This window comes from Cladophialophora immunda (assembly GCF_000835495.1).
Source record: "Cladophialophora immunda strain CBS 83496 unplaced genomic scaffold supercont1.1, whole genome shotgun sequence".
NCBI lineage: Eukaryota > Fungi > Ascomycota > Eurotiomycetes > Chaetothyriales > Herpotrichiellaceae > Cladophialophora > Cladophialophora immunda.
Window position 1 is genome coordinate 8,053,814 of NW_015622541.1, and position 17,520 is coordinate 8,071,333.

Sequence of the window (17,520 nt, forward strand, 5' to 3'; positions counted from 1 at the left end):
GAACGTGTGGCCTTGGTGGCCTGGTCCCAGCTCAGCCTGATCGACATGTGGCGCAAACACCAGCGCCGCTACGGCAGCCTTCCCGACACGGGTTGATATGGACCTATTCCACTTTGCCTGAACGGTATGAGTTCCGAGGACTGCGCCCTTCGAACGCATGGGGTTCTCAAACCCGATCCGTATTCTCTCCCTCCTTTCCGAGAACTGGATCATGAAGAGTAGTAGTATGCTACTTCTCCGAGTGAGTTGGCATCCGCGGATGACAGTGGTCCCTAGCAGGGTGTCAACAGAGTATCAATGACACTCCCGATCTCCTCTAGCCCAGCTCGGCCACAGCGCCGTTTGAGATTTGAGGGCGGATGTTGTTGGTTAGCAATACCTTGTCAAATCAAATTGTACATATTCAACTCTGTCCCCCCAAAAGAGGACGTACTCTGCCACAGATTCTCAAAAAGCACTTCTATAACAAATCTTCCGTCTTGAGATTTTCTTTACACGAGCACTTTTCTCAGGGATGCTGACGCACACAGTTGGCCCAAGTGCTCCTTGTCGCCAGGCAGTTCTTGGACTCAGTCAAGCACGTGTTTTCTCCCCGCGTACATCTGTAAGGAGAAGGCTGCTGTCCACGGCTGGGACCTACAAAACCCCGAAGCCATTCAATGAGCCAAATGTAAGGGTTCATGGTCGATACACAGCTTTCGCGTTAAGCTAACATCTAGTCAGCTACATTATGCTCCGTCATCCCCAGAGCGAGAAAAGTTGATTGTGGCGGTCCAGGATCTGCGGCACAAACTTCCAGTCCGTGTACCGTCGATTAAAAAAGGACAGGAGGAAACAACCCAACCTAGCTCATCGGATTCAGAGACATATATGCCTTCGGAGATTTCGTCAGTCTTTGCCAAATACACTCCGACAACAGAGGCAGATGTATCAGCCGCCATCGAGGCAGCGCTAAAGGCCAAGGCAGCTTGGCAGGACACGCCCTTTGTCGATCGGGCAGCTGTTTATCTCAGAGCAGCCGAACTGGTCTCTGGAAAATACAGATTCGAGTTGATGGCAGCAACGATGCTCGGGCAAGGGAAAAATGCCTGGCAGGCCGAAATTGATGCTGCTGCGGAGCTGGCCGACTTTTTCCGTTTCAATGTCGCATTTGCCGAAGAGATCTACTCCAGGCAACCTACGCTGAATGAGCGCGGGCAAGCAGGGTGAGTTGTACCACCGCCCCATGTGAAAACTGCGGACGGACGGCACACTGACGGACAATCTAGCCGCACCGATTGGCGTCCACTGGAAGGCTTTGTGTATGCCATCTCGCCCTTCAACTTCACAGCCATTGGCGGAAACCTCGTGTCTGGACCCTCTCTCCTTGGGAACGTTGTTCTTTGGAAGCCTTCTCCTTCCAACGTATATGCAAGCTACCTGGTATACAAGATTCTTCGCGAGGCAGGCCTCCCACCGAATGTCGTCCAGTTTGTTGGTGGCGATGCTGAGATGATCACCAGAGTGGCCCTTGCACACCCGGAACTGTCTGCCATTAACTTCACAGGGTCATCAGACGTGTTCCGTAGCCTGTATGGCAAGATAGCGGACGGCGTGAGGGAAAGAAAATATCGCGACTTTCCACGACTGGTCGCAGAGACATCGGGCAAGAACTTTCACTTGATCCACCGCTCTGCCGACATCAGCAATGCGGTGAAGCACACGATCCGTGCCTCTTTCGAATACGCGGGCCAAAAGTGCTCGGCTTGCTCGCGAATCTATATTCCCGAAAGCCGTGCTGAACAGTTTTTCTCCGAGTTGAAGCAGGAGCTGAGACAGGTCAAAGTCGGCCCACCCGAGGACTTTGAAAGCTTTACTGGGCCTGTCATCCACCGAGCCGCCTTTGATAAGATCACCAAGGTCATCGATGCTGCTAACAAAGACAGTCGGCTGAAGCTTGTGGCTGGGGGGAAGTACGACGACAGCAAAGGGTTCTTCATAGAACCGACGGTTTACTCTGCAAAGGCAGTGGACCATCCTCTCTTTGATCAAGAGCTCTTTGGCCCCGTCCTGATTGCCCATGTCTACCGCGATGAGGACTTTGACTCACTCTTGACCAAGATCGACCAACAGGGTGGCGGCTTTGCGCTAACTGGGTCCATCTTCGCCACCGACACGGAAGCGGTCCGACAAGCCGAAAACAGGCTCCGCTATGCTGCTGGGAACTTCTACGTCAACTGCAAGACAACTGGCGCCGTCATTGGCCAACAGTCGTTTGGAGGAGCGCGAGGCAGCGGTACCAACGACAAGGCCGGCAGTGCAAACATGTTGATGCGCTTCACGGCTCCGCGAACCCTGAAGGAAGAGTACCACCCTCTCGAGACTGTCCTCTACCCGAGCAACTGCTGAGATCGAGGAGGAAGGTCCGAGAAAGCAAAAGTGTAATTGCTTCAGTGTTGAAGTTGACATAGATATGGCCATGTCAATGCCGCAATGTAATCTCTCGTTGATGCTCGAACGCGTATTGCCCGTGACCAGTGACCACATACCTCGGAGGCATGGACTGTGGTTGGATGGCAGTGGGAGAAGGCCGTTGTAGCCCGCCCCTGTCCGCCCCCTGCACTCGGCCTTCTCCCCCGCGCTCCGCCAGCCCCGCCAATCGCAACTCGCCATTGCCCGCCCGGCACTGGACCTCGGACACGGCAATTTCTCGTTCTTTGGCGAGCTTCTCCGCAATTTGTAAGGGCTGCTTGCTCTTCCACCATGGCCCCCTCCCTTTATTAATTTGCTGCCCTTTTTGCACCAGCATCGACTTGTTCAACCTGTGGGCGACACGAGCTGCGCTAGGTTCCCAATCTGTCCTTCGTTCCCCCTCCCCCATTTCTGGCAGCAATGGCCGCTCGTCGGTCCCTCCTACGTGCTGTCCCCGCATTGACAGCTCGACGGGCCACCGCATCAGCACCCCAGATCTCGACGTCTCTCAGAATGTCGCCAAACGAGCAGATTGCCAGGCGTCGACTTCATGCCACCACCCGCCATCTTGCCGCCACCAGTACCGCCGTCGCCGACTATCCTACCTCTCACGAACAGATTGCCAACGTTATCGACACGCACAACTTCATCGACAACCAGTTCGTCCCGTCTCAAACCTCGCAATGGATCGACCTCCATGATCCTGCCACCAACAACCTCGTCACTCGAGTGCCTCAATCCACCGATGCCGAATTGAAGGCGGCCGTCGCGTCTGCGGAGAAAGCCTTCCCGCAATGGCGAGCAACATCCATCATATCCAAGCAGCAAATCATCTTCAAGTTGACCCATTTGATTCGCCAGAATATGGACCGGCTGGCCGCCTCCATCACCCTTGAACAGGGCAAGACATTTGCGGATGCGAAAGGCGACGTTCTTCGTGGCTTGCAAGTCTGCGAGACTGCCTGCGGGATCACCACCCAATTGACCGGCGAAGTCATTGAAGTGGCAAAAGATATGGAGACCCGTTCATACCGCGAACCCCTGGGTGTGGTGGCAGCCATCTGCCCCTTCAACTTCCCGGCCATGATCCCGCTCTGGAGCATTCCTGTTGCTACCGTGACAGGTAACTGCTTGATCCTCAAGCCCAGCGAGCGTGACCCCGGTGCTGCAATGATACTTGCTGAATTGTGCAAAGAAGCCGGATTCCCTGATGGAGTGGTTAACATCGTTCATGGCGCGGCCAAGACGGTCGACTTCATCATCGATGAACCGGCCATCAAGGCGATTTCCTTCGTCGGCTCGAACCGAGCCGGTGAATATATCTACACTCGGGGTTGCGCCCAAGGAAAGCGTGTCCAGGCCAATTTGGGGGCGAAGAACCATGCTGCTGTGCTTCCGGACTGCAACAAGAATCATGCACTGAACGCCATTGCCGGCGCCGCCTTCGGTGCCGCGGGACAACGGTGCATGGCTCTTAGCACGCTCGTAATGGTGGGTGAGACGAAGGACTGGTTGCCAGAGCTTGCCGAGCGCGCAAAGGCGCTCACCATCAACGGTGGATTCGAACCGGATGCCGACCTCGGCCCCTTGATCAGCCCACAGAGCAAGAAGCGCGTGGAGGACTTGATCCAGAGCGCGCAGGACGAGGGTGCAACCATCTTGCTTGATGGAAGAGGGCAACACCCAGCCAAGTATCCCAACGGCAACTGGGTAAGTCCAAGCTGCTCTCCCAATCCATGAAGACGTTTACTGATTTGTGCTAGGTCGGCCCAACCATCATTGCCAACGTTAAGCCGCATATGAAGTGCTACACGGAAGAGATCTTTGGCCCTGTCCTGGTCTGTTTGAACGTGTCCACGACTGAGGAGGCCATTGATTTGATCAACTCCAACCCCTACGGCAACGGCGCCGCCGTCTTCACGCGTTCCGGTCCTACCGCCTCACTATTCCAAAAGGAACTCGAGGCGGGCCAGATCGGAATCAACGTCCCTATCCCCGTTCCCCTCCCAATGTTCAGTTTCACCGGTAACAAGAAGAGCGTGGCCGGAACAGGGCTCGCGAACTTCTACGGCAAGGACGGCATCAGGTTCTACACCCAGTGGAAGACAGTGACGAGTCTGTGGAGGGCCGAGGATGCGCTGGCGACAGAGAAGCAGGTTGCTATGCCGACCCACTCTTAAGGGAGCATAGGTGGATGAAAGAGACGGAGGAGGACTGTGAGTGGTGTTGAGATCCAAGGGGACAAGGAGACAAGGGGAAGATTTGGCAAAGGAGGTCGTTGTATTTTGAAACAAACGCCGCGTCGGACGGACAAGGTATATAACAAATTGATCACCATCATGGGACAAAATCTCGGGGGCAGGACTTTGAACGAGAAGCAACAACACACGGTACAGGTCGAGCCGGGAACTTTGCGGAAGACGGACTTTGGGCGAAATTGTGAAATCACAGAATGCGAGAATGTACCTACTTAGTTTCTGGGATCGGCTCAAGTACCACACAACCTCAACGCCCACCTTTTGGAGTAGTATCATAGGTATGGAAGCTGGCGATATTGTCAGCGAAGCTCTGCGACTTACGGATGGAACAAATCTCAAAAGGACTAGCGGACAGTCATCGCGAGCCAGTTTTGTAACAGAACATTAAACAATCAGAACTTTGATGCTGCATAATCTCATAGACCTCCCTCCCACCAGTGGTCACGGTGCCTGCGGCGTCGCCACCAAGCAGGCATGATACCCTTGATCTGGTAGGCTTTGAGCTGATGTACATTAAAACATTTCCCGGCAGAAACCTCCTTCAGAATTTCATCCTGGTTGACAATGTATTGTATTTTTCTGGCCGTCCGCCTCAAATTGACTCCTTTTGTGCCTGAACCCATGTGGATCAATCCCAAGTCCAGTAACGACATTGTCGAGTCGCACACCATCCAGTCGGAAGGTCGAGTTTGCCTGCTAGCACGATTCTATTCAGAGTTACCGCTCGATCGAGTAACTCTCTTGCTAGCCTCGGCCTTCGTCGTCTCAGCACCACTGGCGGCAGAATCCTGCACCTTCTCCTTGACCTCGGTGGCAGTATCCTTCGCCTTCTGCGCCGCCTTCTTGACGTCCTCCTTGCTGGGAACGGGGGCTGACCCGCCCATGCTTGAGAGACCAACGATGATAGCGATCACCAATGCCAAAGCGCCGCCAATTCCGCCTGCAACCTCGGGCATGAACTTGATGGCTTCAACCGGGTCCTTCTTGGCCAAGGTGATGAAGAGGTCGAGTTTTTCTTTGACAAAAGTGACTGGGTCATCCATGAATTTGAGGTCGGAGGGCGACTTGGGAAGATCTTCGGGCGTGGGCCTGCTCTTCGCATCTTCGGCTTCCTCGATGGGTCGCTTGACATCGTAAGTTTCGGCGCGGAAAGCTGCGGCATCTTCAATCGAATGACCAATGTAGATGTTGTCAAAAGTGATGTCGGACTGCATGGTCCAAATTTCGAAGCCAATCTGCCAGGAAAGATTAACTACTGCTCTAATGGATCACGAATAAAAACTTACCGCTCCAATAGGCTCGAAGTTGGAAGGAGTCTTGTCCTCAAAGTAGTCCGGGTTGGGGATCTTGCGTGGTGCCCACGGGCCCTTGTAGGCGGGGTTGTCGATGAATGGCGCAGTCCACTTGCCCTTGTAAAAAGGATTCTTCTTCATCGGAGGTTCCCATTTACCGCAGCCAGACACTTCTTCGCACTTGGGGTTGGGCACTTGAGGGGGAATCCAATCACCGTCTTCCTCGTCATCCCAATCTTCTGGTTTCTCGGCCTCTGGGTCAGGAATCGTTGCAGGTTCATCCTCGAGCCAGTCGTCGGGTTTCTCAGCTTCCTCGTCGACCACCTCGTAAGGTTGATCCTCATCCCAATCTTCAGGCTTGACAGCGTCAGGGTCGGGAATGCGGGCTTGTTCCACCCAGTCATCAGGCTTCTTGTCCTTTGGATCGTCAATTTCCTTTGAAGGGTTGACTGCGGGAGAGAAATCCTCCAAAAGGCTCCCATTCTTGGCAGACTTGTTGTCGATCAACATCTCGAAAGTATTATCTGGCTTGACGATGAGAGTATAGAGGGTGGTCATCTTGCCAGTCTTGGCCTGGGGAGGACTCTTGAGGTGTTTTTCCTCATATTCGCCAGTCTTGGGGTTCTTGTGCTGGAAGATGAAGTGAACCTGGGACAGTCGTCAGATTGATATCAAGGAATCAGCCGGCGCACTCACCTTGTTGGTAGCTCCACACTTGTCGGGACCAAACATGATCACATAGGGAGAGGCATTGGAGAATTCCTCGGCGTGCAGCTCCTTGTTCTCGCGGAGCAATTTCATGTACGCGCCACCACACTCGAGGCCGTTCTGAAGCTTGACCTCATATTGAACGACAAGAGTCTTGCCCTTGTTATTGATAACAGAAGGGAACTTGGCTGAAATGGCATGATGAGCAGCTGCGTTCTTCACAACCAAGCCTTTGTCGCCGACGATGCCCGGGAGGACAGTCGGTTCCTCGACCGCCCATTCACCGACGTATGCCCAATCTTCGTCACTCTTGGAATCTTGCTTTTTGGCATGTGAAGGAGTCCATCTTGTGTCCCAATCCTCGGTGAACTGTTCTAGGAAGGGCGCCTTAAGACTTGTGGGCTAGTTGCCGGGTTAGCGGAATGTAAATAGCTACTGGCAAACAACACCAGCTTACAGTAAAGGTAGGCCGCTCAACGGCACTCGTTAACGTCTCTGCCTCCTCTTGGGCGAATGTTGTGCCGGCAAGGAGAGCCGATGCATAGAGGGCCGGGGCGATTGCTGCGTTGAACCGCATGCTGGGCCACAAACACTGAGGCAAGCGACAATCAATTGACAAGAGGTATAAGAAACAGACCAGGCACAGAAGAGAATGGAGGAGAAGAAGGTTGACAAGAGCAGGTCCCACTCCTAGTCGTGGTTATATTTCAGGTCTGCTCGAGGGATCAAAGCAAGGTGTCCTTTACGAGGTGGACTCCACAAGGGGCATTTCAAATGTCACTCAGATCGGTGAAGCTCCTACGCAAATAATTAGCCCCAAAAGGCGGGGGATCACGTGTCAGCACTCGTCAGCTCCATTGAAATTTCATTCAGTTTCTTTTCCATTCTTTCCTGTTGCCTCTGACTGCTCTCCCACGATATTCCACTACTGTCTCGATGGCCGACCAAACCAATGACCATCTCGTCCAGTCTGATGATCCGGATCACCCCGCAAATCTGATCCCCCGACTCTGCAAACAGTTCTATTCCCTCGGTAGGTTGTAGACGGTAGGCGGTCTCCTTGGGCCGCAGAAACTGACTCCCTTTCAAGGATGGGTCACTGGAACTGGAGGCGGCACAAGTATCCGCAAGGATGAACACGTCTACATCGCCCCATCCGGTGTACAGAAAGAGCTTATGAAGCCTGAGAACATATTTGTCCTTACATATCCGACTCCCAAGTACCCTCCATCTGCACGACAATACATCCGAAAGCCTCTAGATCTGAAGCCATCGGCATGTACGCCGTTGTTCCTGGCAGCGTTTGAACGTGGTGCCGGCTGCTGTATCCATACACATTCCCAATGGGCTGTTTTGGTCACTCTGCTTGTCGAGAAATTTCATGGCAAGGAGGCCTGTTTCGAGATCAGCGACATTGAGCAGATCAAAGGTATTCCCAAAGGTCCAGGGAAAGGCATGCTTGGTTTTCATGACACGTTGCGGATACCAATCATTGAGAATACTCCTTTTGAGGAGGATTTAACAGAGAGCTTGGAGAAAGCTATGGAGCAACACCCGGATACATACGCCGTCCTAGTGAGACGACACGGAATGTGAGTACCGTTGACCGAATGAGACCAAGAGGTCACTGATTTCGCTTCAGATACGTTTGGGGCGACAACGTTGCCAAAGCCAAAACGCAATGCGAGAGTTTGGATTACCTTTTCCAGCTCGCTGTGGAAATGCACAAGCTAGGTTTGCCATGGATGCTGAGAGGATGACGGGTGAGCGCAGTGTAATGGCTGGATAATTTGCTGAGTTGGCATATTCAACACCCTTGGAGATATTGCGAAGGCATTCCCCAGTTAACTCGCTACGATGATAGATTTTGATCCATTAGACTCTTTGGTGGTTGTAACGAAGAAGTGGACGATGATAAATAATATCCTGGTTCCACGTGGATACCAGGTATCGAATAGACTACAGATGGTTCCAATTCGTCCTTAGGGTTTTGCCACTTTCAGAAGTCCTAGAAGGGAAGTAGGGGAATATTATTATTCGCGACTTCGTCTCCGAACTCTTCTCCAAACCGTCAATCCATCTGCCGCAGCTCACTCAAATCTCGAAGCAACCCGCGCGCTGTGGGCGATCAACCCTTCGAACCCGGTAGCTGCAACCCAGAGTTCGTCAAGACGACTCTGAAACCATGTCCACGGCAGCGTCAGTAGCATCCGAGTCGCAAAGGCCGTCAGCATCATCGGCCCAGCGTACACAAGAGGCAAAAGATGCATTTACGGCTTCGCTGAACGCTGTGGGAGCCAGCATTGATGCCGAGCTGCACGCTCGCGCAAAGAACATCCATTCCAATGCAAAGGCTCTAACAAAACAGGAGGACGACGTGCGGAAGGAGACAAAAAGCCTGGCCAAAGAGAACGATTCTCTACAGAAGCTGCTTGACAAAACCAACAAGGAGGTCCAGAGTTTGGGCGACTTGGACGACATCATGGCGAACTTGGACGCGGATATGGCCATGATTGAGGAAACCCTCCGACTGGTGGAGGAAGATGAAGACGAACATGCTCGGAAGAGTAACGATTCGGAAAGCAACAACTGACCATGGCTACAACATTCCTTATATTGTGCTTCGAAGTGCCATTTTCTCCGATTGCCGAGGAATATAGTGGACATGTTATGGCTATCTTTGCAGCTCTGTGCTTCGATAAATTTACATTGGCTGAACCCGTTCGCACAGAAATTGGCGTGCTTTTCGACCTTTGGGACAGGCAACTGAATAAATTGGACTTTGTCGCATGTTAGCTTGCATCTTCACGTGTCCATTTGTGTTTCTAGAAATGCAACACCAATATTAGCGATATTCTTTCGAAGCGGCCGTCAGGAACGCTGGTACAGGCGTGTCAAGTCTGTTACTGTTCGACATCTGCGTTGAGTGATGGAAATTGACGGCTTTTTGCCAGCCTTGTACCGTAGCCTCGTGGGAGAGAGCGAATGACGTATTGCCTAAGACTAGCTCAGCCGCCAATCGGAATCCCCCCTTCTCCGCGCATGTTGACTTCCCTCGCTCTTTGCGACTGTGCCCTGTCTCGACCACTTTGGTTCATCTGCCAGGAAAGCGTCTTGCGCTGGACGCTAGATCCGTTTATCCATGCTCTCAGCATTCACGGCTCAGCCCATTGTCGAGCTGAAGCAGCGCGACAAGTCAAAGATCGAGTCGATATTGTCTCACAGCGACCAGCTGCTTGTTGGCCTCAACACGGGCGCACTCCGCATTTACAGAATCAAAAGTCCTCCGTCGCGTCCTACTGATTCTGACGACGATCATGAAGAGCATAGGGCCACTACCGAAAGGCAAACCGCGACGCCTAAGCCTTCTGAACTGCTTCGGGAGTACGAGAAGTTTTCGAGGTACAAGATCGAACAACTAGCTGTTTTCCGCGAAGCCAACATCCTGATATCTCTGAGCAACGGTCTTGTCTCAATTCATGACCTGGGCACCTACGAACTCAATGAACAACTCACAAAAACTAAAGGAGCTAGCACCTTTGCCGCCACAAGCAACATTGTCAAGGATTCCTCAACTGGTGTGCCTACCCTGGTCAGCAGGTTAGCAGTTGCGGTCAAGAGAAGGTTGCTTATCTGGACATGGCACGATGGAGAGCTCGACGGCGATGCTGCTGAGGTTGCGTTGTCACACAGCATCAAATGCTTGACCTGGGCAACGGGTACGAAAGTTATTGCTGGGCTGAGTGCAAACTATGTCCTTGTCGACGTTGAATCTCACGAGGTGAAGGACATTATTGGCCCTGGTAGTATTGGTGGTGGTTCTGGCCAAGAAAGCAGTAGATTGGGAGGTACAATGAGCTATATCGGCATGGGGTCGATAGTCCCGGCACCACTTGCAACGGGACTCGGAGAAAACGAAATGCTGCTGGCAAAAGATGTCAACACCCTCTTCATCGACCGCAACGGAGATCCAATACCTCGACGTCAGGTTCCGTGGCGCACGGCTCCGCATGCCGTCGGGTATTCATACCCTTACCTCCTCGCTTTGCAGGAAGCTACAAAAGGCGTACTGGAAGTCCGCAACCCCCAAACGCTCACTTTACTTCAATCAATTGATCTTCCTGGTGCGGTATTACTTCAGGTCCCGAACCCGAACATCAGTCTTGCCCATCAAGGGAAAGGATTTCTGGTCGCCAGTGAGCGCATCGTCTGGAGGATGCAGGGGTTGAATTATAATGCCCAAATTGATGCTTTGGTCGAAGCCAGTCAACTAGATGAGGCAATCAGTTTGTTGGAGATGATAGAAGAGACCCTCATCAAAAACAAAGCTGGGCGCTTGCGGGAGATCAAAATGCAGAAGGCCCAGCGCCTTTTCGATGAAAAGAAATTCAGAGACGCGCTTGACCTGTTCGGTGAGGTCTCTGCACCTCCTGAACGGGTGATAAAGCTATATCCCGCAGTCATTGCAGGTGACCTTGCGGATGAGGAACGCGGTGCTGCCGTGGGAAGCGAAACGGAGCCAAAGGCCGACGAAAGCCCTCGGAAATCGCCTAGAAAGTCAGACGTTGCCTCTAGTCCTACGAAAAAGACAAAGGCCATTCCCTCAGAGGCTGATACAGCAAGCATACAGAGCATGAAAACCGCAGATCGCACAGGAGGTGAAGGCCTTTCGGAAAAAGAACTCAAAACCGCTGCCCGAGAGCTCCAGGCATTCCTTGCCGACGTCCGCCGCCGCCTACAACGATTCTTCAACCCGGACCAGACAGTACGCAGTCTATCTGAAGTCCAAATCGCAGCCCAATCCGAGGATATCCGGCAGATCACAGAACATCTTCTTGGACTGCCTACGCTAGATGACGTTGACCTTGCCGACAAACTGCTGGATGTGGCCAAACTCGTTGACACCACCCTTTTCCGCGCTCATATGTACGCCACACCCTCGCTCGCTGGGTCACTGTTCCGGATACCCAACTTCTGCGATCCTGAGGTTGTAATGGCGAAGTTGGAAGAGACGGAACGGTACAATGATCTGATCGAGTTTCTATATGGGAAACGATTGCACCGACAAGCATTGGAGAGACTGAAAAAGTTTGGGCAAACCGAGAAGACCGAAGACATCGATCCACAGCTGCATGGACCAGCAAGGACGGTCTCATACCTTCAAAACCTGGGGCCGGATCTGATTGATATGATACTAGAGTTTGCCAGGTGGCCACTGGAGACGGATCCAGAAATGGCGATGGAGATCTTTTTGGGCGACACGGAGAACGCAGAGTCACTTCCGCGTGAGAAAGTTCTCGCATTTCTCGAGTCAATCGACATAGACCTAGCGTTGCGGTATCTTGAACACGTGGTGGACGAACTGGACGATCTAACCCCTGAACTGCACCAACGCCTGGCCACGCTCTATCTTGAGCGCTTGAAGGACTCGACCGCACCGAACCGAGACGATCTGCTTGATAAATTCCTAACATTGCTGAGGACATCTGATCAGTACTCACCCGCAAAAACCCTGGGATTACTCCCTCGCGATGATCCAACGTTCTATGAAGCACGGGCCATCGTCTTTAGTAAGATGGGCAACCACAAGCAAGCTCTGGAAATCTATGTCTTTAGATTACACAACCCTGGCAAAGCGGAGGAATATTGCAATCAAACGCATCTGGAGACAACCGGCAAATACTCCAGCAAGTTGGCTTCTCGTAAGAGACCTTCAACGACCGACCCCGTCGATGAAGAGCCATCAATCTATCATATCCTCCTAAACCTCTACCTGAATCCGCCGAAAGGGGAGCAGGCATTATTCGGACCAGCCATTGAGTTGATGGCCCGACACGGACCCAGGCTGCCGGCAAGTTCGACGTTGGAGTTGATCCCTGAAGACTTGCTGGTGAAAGAGCTAGAATTTTACTTCCGTGGAAGAATACGGAATGCCAATACTATCATGAACGAGTCGATGATAGTCTCTGGGTTGAGAAAGGTGGACGCCGTTCGAGTTCAGGCCGCTTTGCTCCTTGGGGAGGGTGCCCAGTCAGGCGGTCGAGGGAGAAAAGTGAGGATCGATGAGGATCGAGTTTGTGGTGTCTGCTATAAGCGACTTGGTGGCAGCGTGATCAGTGTGTTTCCGGAGTAAGTTTGTCACCTCTCCCCGTTGTCTTTCTGGTTGTGCGCTGACATTCGAGACAGCAATTCCGTCGTGCACCTCGGATGTGCAGTGCGCAAGCAAAGTGAGATTGCGGCCAAGGTGGTCTAACGGAGTGATGTCCATAAGCTAGTGATTTTATGATACCCATGAGCGATTTCTGTTCTCATGTCTCATCCTGTTGATTCTCCTCGCCGTAGTTCTCTTCTTCTAATTCATCCTTCGTCTTCTGCTTGGATGTGCCATCCTCGCTGCCCTGTCCAGTTTGTTTCTTGTCTTCCTCCATTTTCTCAGTCAGGAATTTATTGATATCCTCCTGTAGCTTCTTGCTTGACGACCGTAGTTCGGACACGTACTTCGTTTGGGCTCCGGTATTGAGCGATCCGTCCTCCTTGATTTGTGGTGCTAAGATCTCGTATCTGAACTGTTTTGAACCAGAAGGCGAGTTGTAAGTAGCAGATAGGACCGTGGAATGATCTGAGGTGTTCGGCATGATTCAGTATTGCTGGTCGACTGGCAATAGTAGAAGATGGGGAGGGCTGGGTGTGTTTAAACAAAATGAGAGGGTTAGAACAGCGGGGGTCGGAAGGACTGGGGCCTCCAACCGCAACACCAACGTCAACAATATCATTTCGGCTGCGCATTCGCCCTCGACCCACGACTCCTACTTCGGTGGACGAACTCAACTCGCCTTGTTAAAGGTGTAAAGCGATCATGGCATGTCGCTAGTGCTTGTTTGTCCTGCAATGTTTCCCGCGCAGTTGATCCGGTGACCTCCCAGTCCATGACACCCTCTCCGAATCCGTGGAGCGAACGGCCTTTCACACTCTCTCTATTCGACCATGGAACCGCCTCCTCAGCGACGGACTGGACTTCGGTCACCAGTCCCTCCTGCCTCGTCTGTTTCCCCTAACCCGTCACGGGCGGACTCGAAGCAGAGCAATCGACCTAGCTCGAGCGGCAGCGACACCTCTGGCTCTTCACGCCTCTCAGTCGTCAAGAGATCTCCTTACAACCAACATTTACCTACGTTTGCTTCGCACAACAATACAAGCAATGCCTCGCTCCTGTCTCATAACCGGCCGTCTGCACATTACATGCCTCGTGACGGCAGCGCAAAACATAATCTAGGCCCTCCGCCCGAACTGCAAAAGCACCGTCCACGACAGCACTCACAGGGCTACTTCGAACCGTCGATGCCTTCTGCCTCCCTGGCAAGCCAATCTCAGCTTCACGATCATATCGGGATGCCTGCGCTCAACCCTTCTCAAATTGCGGCTCAGGCTGCGATGCAACACCTGAATGCCACAAACCATTCCCGCAAGAGATCGCAGACAGTGCCATTCCCACAAGAGCAGAGCCAACAGGAAAGTCGGCGTAATAGTAGAGGGTCGGCAGGCTCTCATGAGGGCCAATCCCCAACCCCAGCTGCGGAACAACAGTATCGCAACGGATTGATCGGCACCAATGCGGCGGCGACAGCAGCTAGCGTCGTATTCCCAAGGAATTTCGCATCGACTAGCCAAGTGTCTTTGGTGGAAGAAGAGAAGTCGAAGAAGGGTTTGAAGAGGTTTAGACCGAAGCATATTGTGCTGTCAAGAGACAAGGACAAGGAGGCTAAAGAGAAGCCATTGCCGTCGCCAAACCGATTGGCACCAAGTGGGTTGTCGAAGGTTATGAATGCCTCGACCACAAGCCTGGCTGAGTCACTGTCTTCCAACTCCTCCTCCCTGTATCAGCTTGCCAACCCATCATCGTCGACTATTGTGCCTTTCCCGGAGCAAAGGGAGCAGAAAGACAAGGCCCACAAGCACCATGGTCTGCGCCAGAAACTGAAACTCAAGGACAAAGACGAGACCTTTGCCCTTCCACTCTCTTCTGCCAACTCAAATTCCCGTCCAGTGGACATCAACAACCCGCAATCCCTTTATTCCTTTGCTCCCCCGTCTCCTAATCCGTCGTCCAACTTTGCCAAATCGGTCTCGGGGCTTGACCTTCGCCATGGAGGCCGTGCTCTTCGGGAAAAGAAGAAGGAAGAAAAAGCCCAGGCTGCATTTGCCAACCTCGAACCTGTCTATAGCCGAGGAGAAAGCGACACCTCCGAATGGCCGTCCCTCGGGACCAGCTTTACCAATCAGTCGGTCAGCAATTTCAACACATACAGCGAGATCAAAGAAGCAGGGGCAAACTTTGGTCTCTCCAACATGTCCGCAGATGACGCTTGGGATCTTCTGAGGGCAAAAATATTGGTGACATTCGAAGGAGAAGATGTACGAATAGCCGTTGAAGACTTGAACAAACTCGTCACAATTCATGTGCAGAGATGCGTGCAAAGAAAAGATCCCAGCATTGTGATTGGAGATCTGGAAGACCTCTTGAAGACTGGCTTTCTCAGCCTCAACCATACCCTGCGCAATGTCGCCGATAACAGCCTGGTACCCCGGCTGGTGGGTATATGGATGGAGGTGTTTGGCAAAATCCTCCCATTCATGCAAGCTGTCTTCCTTCCTCTTGATCAAGAATTCAAGGGAAGAGGCAGTATACTAACTACCCCCAAGATGGCCGCAGAATTCTGGGGAGCTTTACCAAGCCATGAGAGTGGGAGCAAGCTGTCATCGTCACCGGCATCCGGTGAGGGCGCAGACTTTGTGGTAGCTGCTGGAGAGGAGCTGGAGGTCAGACGCATTCTCCTCATCAGCTACCGGGACACCATCGTACTACCACGCTATGAGGTGCTCAAGTCGACCTTCTCTCGACTGAGTCTAGACAGCATCAACGCTTCGATCATGCAATTTGAGAACGGCAATAGAAATCGCGGCAACAGCGGCGGAAGTGACAGACCGGGAACTGCACAAGGCACTGAGCCGACGTATGGAAGCTACAACTCTCAGAGCAGCACATTGCTAGGCAGTATGACTTCCGGCGGCAGGTCTCGCGCAACGTCTAATCTGTCTGTGGTGAGCAATCCTGCACAGGACGTGGCCTTCCAATCATTTAGTTCTCCACCAGCAGCAAGGCCGACTGATAGTTCATCATCGCACGTCACAGAGACTGTGGGCCGAATGCTCCAGTGTTTATCGGTCTTGTGTTCGATCCAGTCAGGAGATGAAGCTCAGAACAAGATGGAAGAACTCAACAAGCAACTAAAACTGAATTGGCTAGGTCGGGGCCGCACTGGCAGGAATCGAAAGGGCTTTGTAGGGAGCAGAGTCCGACCCATGGGTCGTGGACTCGACCGCGAAGGGAGTCCTACACCGACACCCACCCGACAAGGAACGGTGAGCAGGCAGAGCGATGATACTGGCTGAGTGGACATGTCAGGGTTAGAGCATGTCGATAGTATCGTAGGATGACGGATGACCAGCGGTGGTTAACGACATGAATGAGATAATGCAATAGGCCAGCCTCGACCTGCAAGCTTCTCGTTATCCATGCATTTCATCTTGGTGGGACTGCAGCCTCTCACGCCTATAAATATGAATAGGAACGCGCTTCAGTCTCTCCATCTATCAACGTTCACAAAGCCCACGGATTTGAACTTTGCAACTACTGATTCGAACTCGAACTATCTCATCCAACTTGCTAAAATGCCCTTTATCCACTCCAGCCTGGACGGTGCATCGCTTCACTACGTTGACTACAACCCAGCCTCGAGCCGCCCTCGTTTCCAGCCCACAGACAGTCCGGCAAAGGACTGTAGCAACAGCGGTATAACACTAGTCTTTATCCATGGATGGCCAATGTCCTATCAGATGTACGAGCATGTGATGGTGCCACTCAGCGAAACGTATGGCATCCGATGTCTTGCATCCGACCGGAGAGGCTTTGGGAAAAGCGAATGGAACACCAGCCGCAGCAGCGACATCACGTACGACACCTTTGCGCAAGACACCATTGACTTGATTGACCATGTCAAGGTCGGCAAGTTCGTCTTCGTTGCGAGCAGCATGGGCTGCGGAGAATCGCTTTTGGCGTACCTCCAGATGCGACAAGAGCTGCAGAAACAATGTCAGGGATTGATATGGTTGGGTCCGAGTCTTCCGTTCCCACTGAAGACAGATACGAATCCTATGGCGCCCTCTCGAGAGCTGTGGGACATGATCTTAACCGGTTTCCGCCAGGATCGCATGGGTTTCACCAGAACCGCACTCCCCGGCGTGTTTGGCGTTCCTTTCAACATCGGAATCGAAGTGCCAGAGACAGTTCTGCAAAGATTCGAATGGATTGTTGCACAAGCCGACGCTCTTGCGATTGAGAGTTGCGTCCAGATCATCACAAACAGGGATTTCACCAACGATCTCAAGAAACTGGATGGGAAAGACGTGAGGGTTCTCGTTATCCACGGAGACAATGACCAGAGTAAGCGGATTCTGCATCGCCCTGTCGGTCTCATCCACAGTTCTCATGATTTTGCACAGGTAATCCCGCCGAAGCCACTGCGCACCTCATTCCGAACCTCGCAAAGCAAGCCCAAGTCAAAATCTACGAAAAGGCGGCGCACGGTATGTACCTCACGCACGCAGATCAGGTCACCGGGGACATTCTCTCCTTCGTACTCGGACTTTGAAAGAGCGGGGAACGTCTAGGCGGAGATTTCGAGGCCTATCGCAGCGCGTTGACCATCATCCTTGCGCTCTTCGCACCCCACATCGCGCAAAGCAACCTCGTA

General features: G+C 52.6%; 8 protein-coding genes across 8 annotated transcripts; 6 read left to right on the plus strand and 2 right to left on the minus strand.

Moving 5' to 3' along the window:
* The first annotated feature begins 2,722 nt into the window (after positions 1-2,722).
* Positions 2,723-5,114, plus strand: PV07_02361 (methylmalonate-semialdehyde dehydrogenase (acylating)). The gene is made up of 2 exons (XM_016388964.1): positions 2,723-4,161; positions 4,215-5,114. Exons 1-2 carry the CDS (start codon positions 2,872-2,874, stop codon positions 4,629-4,631), a joined length of 1,707 nt encoding a protein of 568 aa, XP_016255892.1. The 5' UTR covers positions 2,723-2,871; the 3' UTR covers positions 4,632-5,114.
* Positions 5,039-7,467, minus strand: PV07_02362 (uncharacterized protein). The gene is made up of 4 exons (XM_016388965.1): positions 7,167-7,467; positions 6,698-7,111; positions 5,996-6,649; positions 5,039-5,944 (listed from the first exon to the last, which is right to left on the minus strand). Exons 1-4 carry the CDS (start codon positions 7,284-7,286, stop codon positions 5,417-5,419), a joined length of 1,716 nt encoding a protein of 571 aa, XP_016255893.1. The 5' UTR covers positions 7,287-7,467; the 3' UTR covers positions 5,039-5,416.
* A 138-nt stretch (positions 7,468-7,605) lies between these two features.
* On the plus strand, positions 7,606-8,734 carry PV07_02363 (methylthioribulose-1-phosphate dehydratase). The gene is made up of 3 exons (XM_016388966.1): positions 7,606-7,742; positions 7,800-8,301; positions 8,352-8,734. The coding sequence occupies exons 1-3, from the start codon at positions 7,646-7,648 to the stop codon at positions 8,467-8,469; spliced, it is 717 nt and encodes a 238-aa protein (XP_016255894.1). The 5' UTR covers positions 7,606-7,645; the 3' UTR covers positions 8,470-8,734.
* Positions 8,735-8,785: 51 nt separating this feature from the next.
* On the plus strand, positions 8,786-9,504 carry PV07_02364 (uncharacterized protein). The gene has a single exon (XM_016388967.1). It carries the CDS (start codon positions 8,895-8,897, stop codon positions 9,300-9,302), a length of 408 nt encoding a protein of 135 aa, XP_016255895.1. The 5' UTR covers positions 8,786-8,894; the 3' UTR covers positions 9,303-9,504.
* A 273-nt stretch (positions 9,505-9,777) lies between these two features.
* Positions 9,778-13,032, plus strand: PV07_02365 (uncharacterized protein). Its single transcript, XM_016388968.1, has 2 exons — positions 9,778-12,838; positions 12,896-13,032. Exons 1-2 carry the CDS (start codon positions 9,852-9,854, stop codon positions 12,960-12,962), a joined length of 3,054 nt encoding a protein of 1,017 aa, XP_016255896.1. The 5' UTR covers positions 9,778-9,851; the 3' UTR covers positions 12,963-13,032.
* On the minus strand, positions 12,142-13,429 carry PV07_02366 (uncharacterized protein). Its single transcript, XM_016388969.1, has one exon. The coding sequence runs from the start codon at positions 13,342-13,344 to the stop codon at positions 13,018-13,020; it is 327 nt and encodes a 108-aa protein (XP_016255897.1). The 5' UTR covers positions 13,345-13,429; the 3' UTR covers positions 12,142-13,017.
* Positions 13,430-13,693: 264 nt separating this feature from the next.
* On the plus strand, positions 13,694-16,159 carry PV07_02367 (uncharacterized protein; the record flags this gene model as incomplete). The annotated part of the gene is made up of 1 exon (XM_016388970.1): positions 13,694-16,159. One exon carries the CDS (start codon positions 13,694-13,696, stop codon positions 16,157-16,159), a length of 2,466 nt encoding a protein of 821 aa, XP_016255898.1.
* Positions 16,160-16,327: 168 nt separating this feature from the next.
* Positions 16,328-17,418, plus strand: PV07_02368 (uncharacterized protein; the record flags this gene model as incomplete). Its single annotated transcript, XM_016388971.1, has 2 exons — positions 16,328-17,210; positions 17,270-17,418. 2 exons carry the CDS (start codon positions 16,328-16,330, stop codon positions 17,416-17,418), a joined length of 1,032 nt encoding a protein of 343 aa, XP_016255899.1.
* Positions 17,419-17,520: the final 102 nt, after the last annotated feature.

Coding starts and splice junctions, on each gene's coding strand:
- PV07_02365 (XM_016388968.1), top strand. CDS start 9,852: ATGCTCTCAGCATTCACGGCTCAGCCCATTGTCGAGCTGAAGCAGCGC. Junction 12,839..12,895: donor GTGATCAGTGTGTTTCCGGA/GTAAGTTTGTCA, acceptor CATTCGAGACAG/CAATTCCGTCGTGCACCTCG.
- PV07_02363 (XM_016388966.1), top strand. CDS start 7,646: ATGGCCGACCAAACCAATGACCATCTCGTCCAGTCTGATGATCCGGAT. Junction 7,743..7,799: donor CAAACAGTTCTATTCCCTCG/GTAGGTTGTAGA, acceptor CTCCCTTTCAAG/GATGGGTCACTGGAACTGGA. Junction 8,302..8,351: donor CTAGTGAGACGACACGGAAT/GTGAGTACCGTT, acceptor ATTTCGCTTCAG/ATACGTTTGGGGCGACAACG.
- PV07_02364 (XM_016388967.1), top strand. CDS start 8,895: ATGTCCACGGCAGCGTCAGTAGCATCCGAGTCGCAAAGGCCGTCAGCA.
- PV07_02366 (XM_016388969.1), bottom strand. CDS start 13,344: ATGCCGAACACCTCAGATCATTCCACGGTCCTATCTGCTACTTACAAC.
- PV07_02361 (XM_016388964.1), top strand. CDS start 2,872: ATGGCCGCTCGTCGGTCCCTCCTACGTGCTGTCCCCGCATTGACAGCT. Junction 4,162..4,214: donor AGTATCCCAACGGCAACTGG/GTAAGTCCAAGC, acceptor GATTTGTGCTAG/GTCGGCCCAACCATCATTGC.
- PV07_02362 (XM_016388965.1), bottom strand. CDS start 7,286: ATGCGGTTCAACGCAGCAATCGCCCCGGCCCTCTATGCATCGGCTCTC. Junction 6,650..6,697: donor AGTGTGGAGCTACCAACAAG/GTGAGTGCGCCG, acceptor CGACTGTCCCAG/GTTCACTTCATCTTCCAGCA. Junction 5,945..5,995: donor ACTTCGAGCCTATTGGAGCG/GTAAGTTTTTAT, acceptor CTTTCCTGGCAG/ATTGGCTTCGAAATTTGGAC.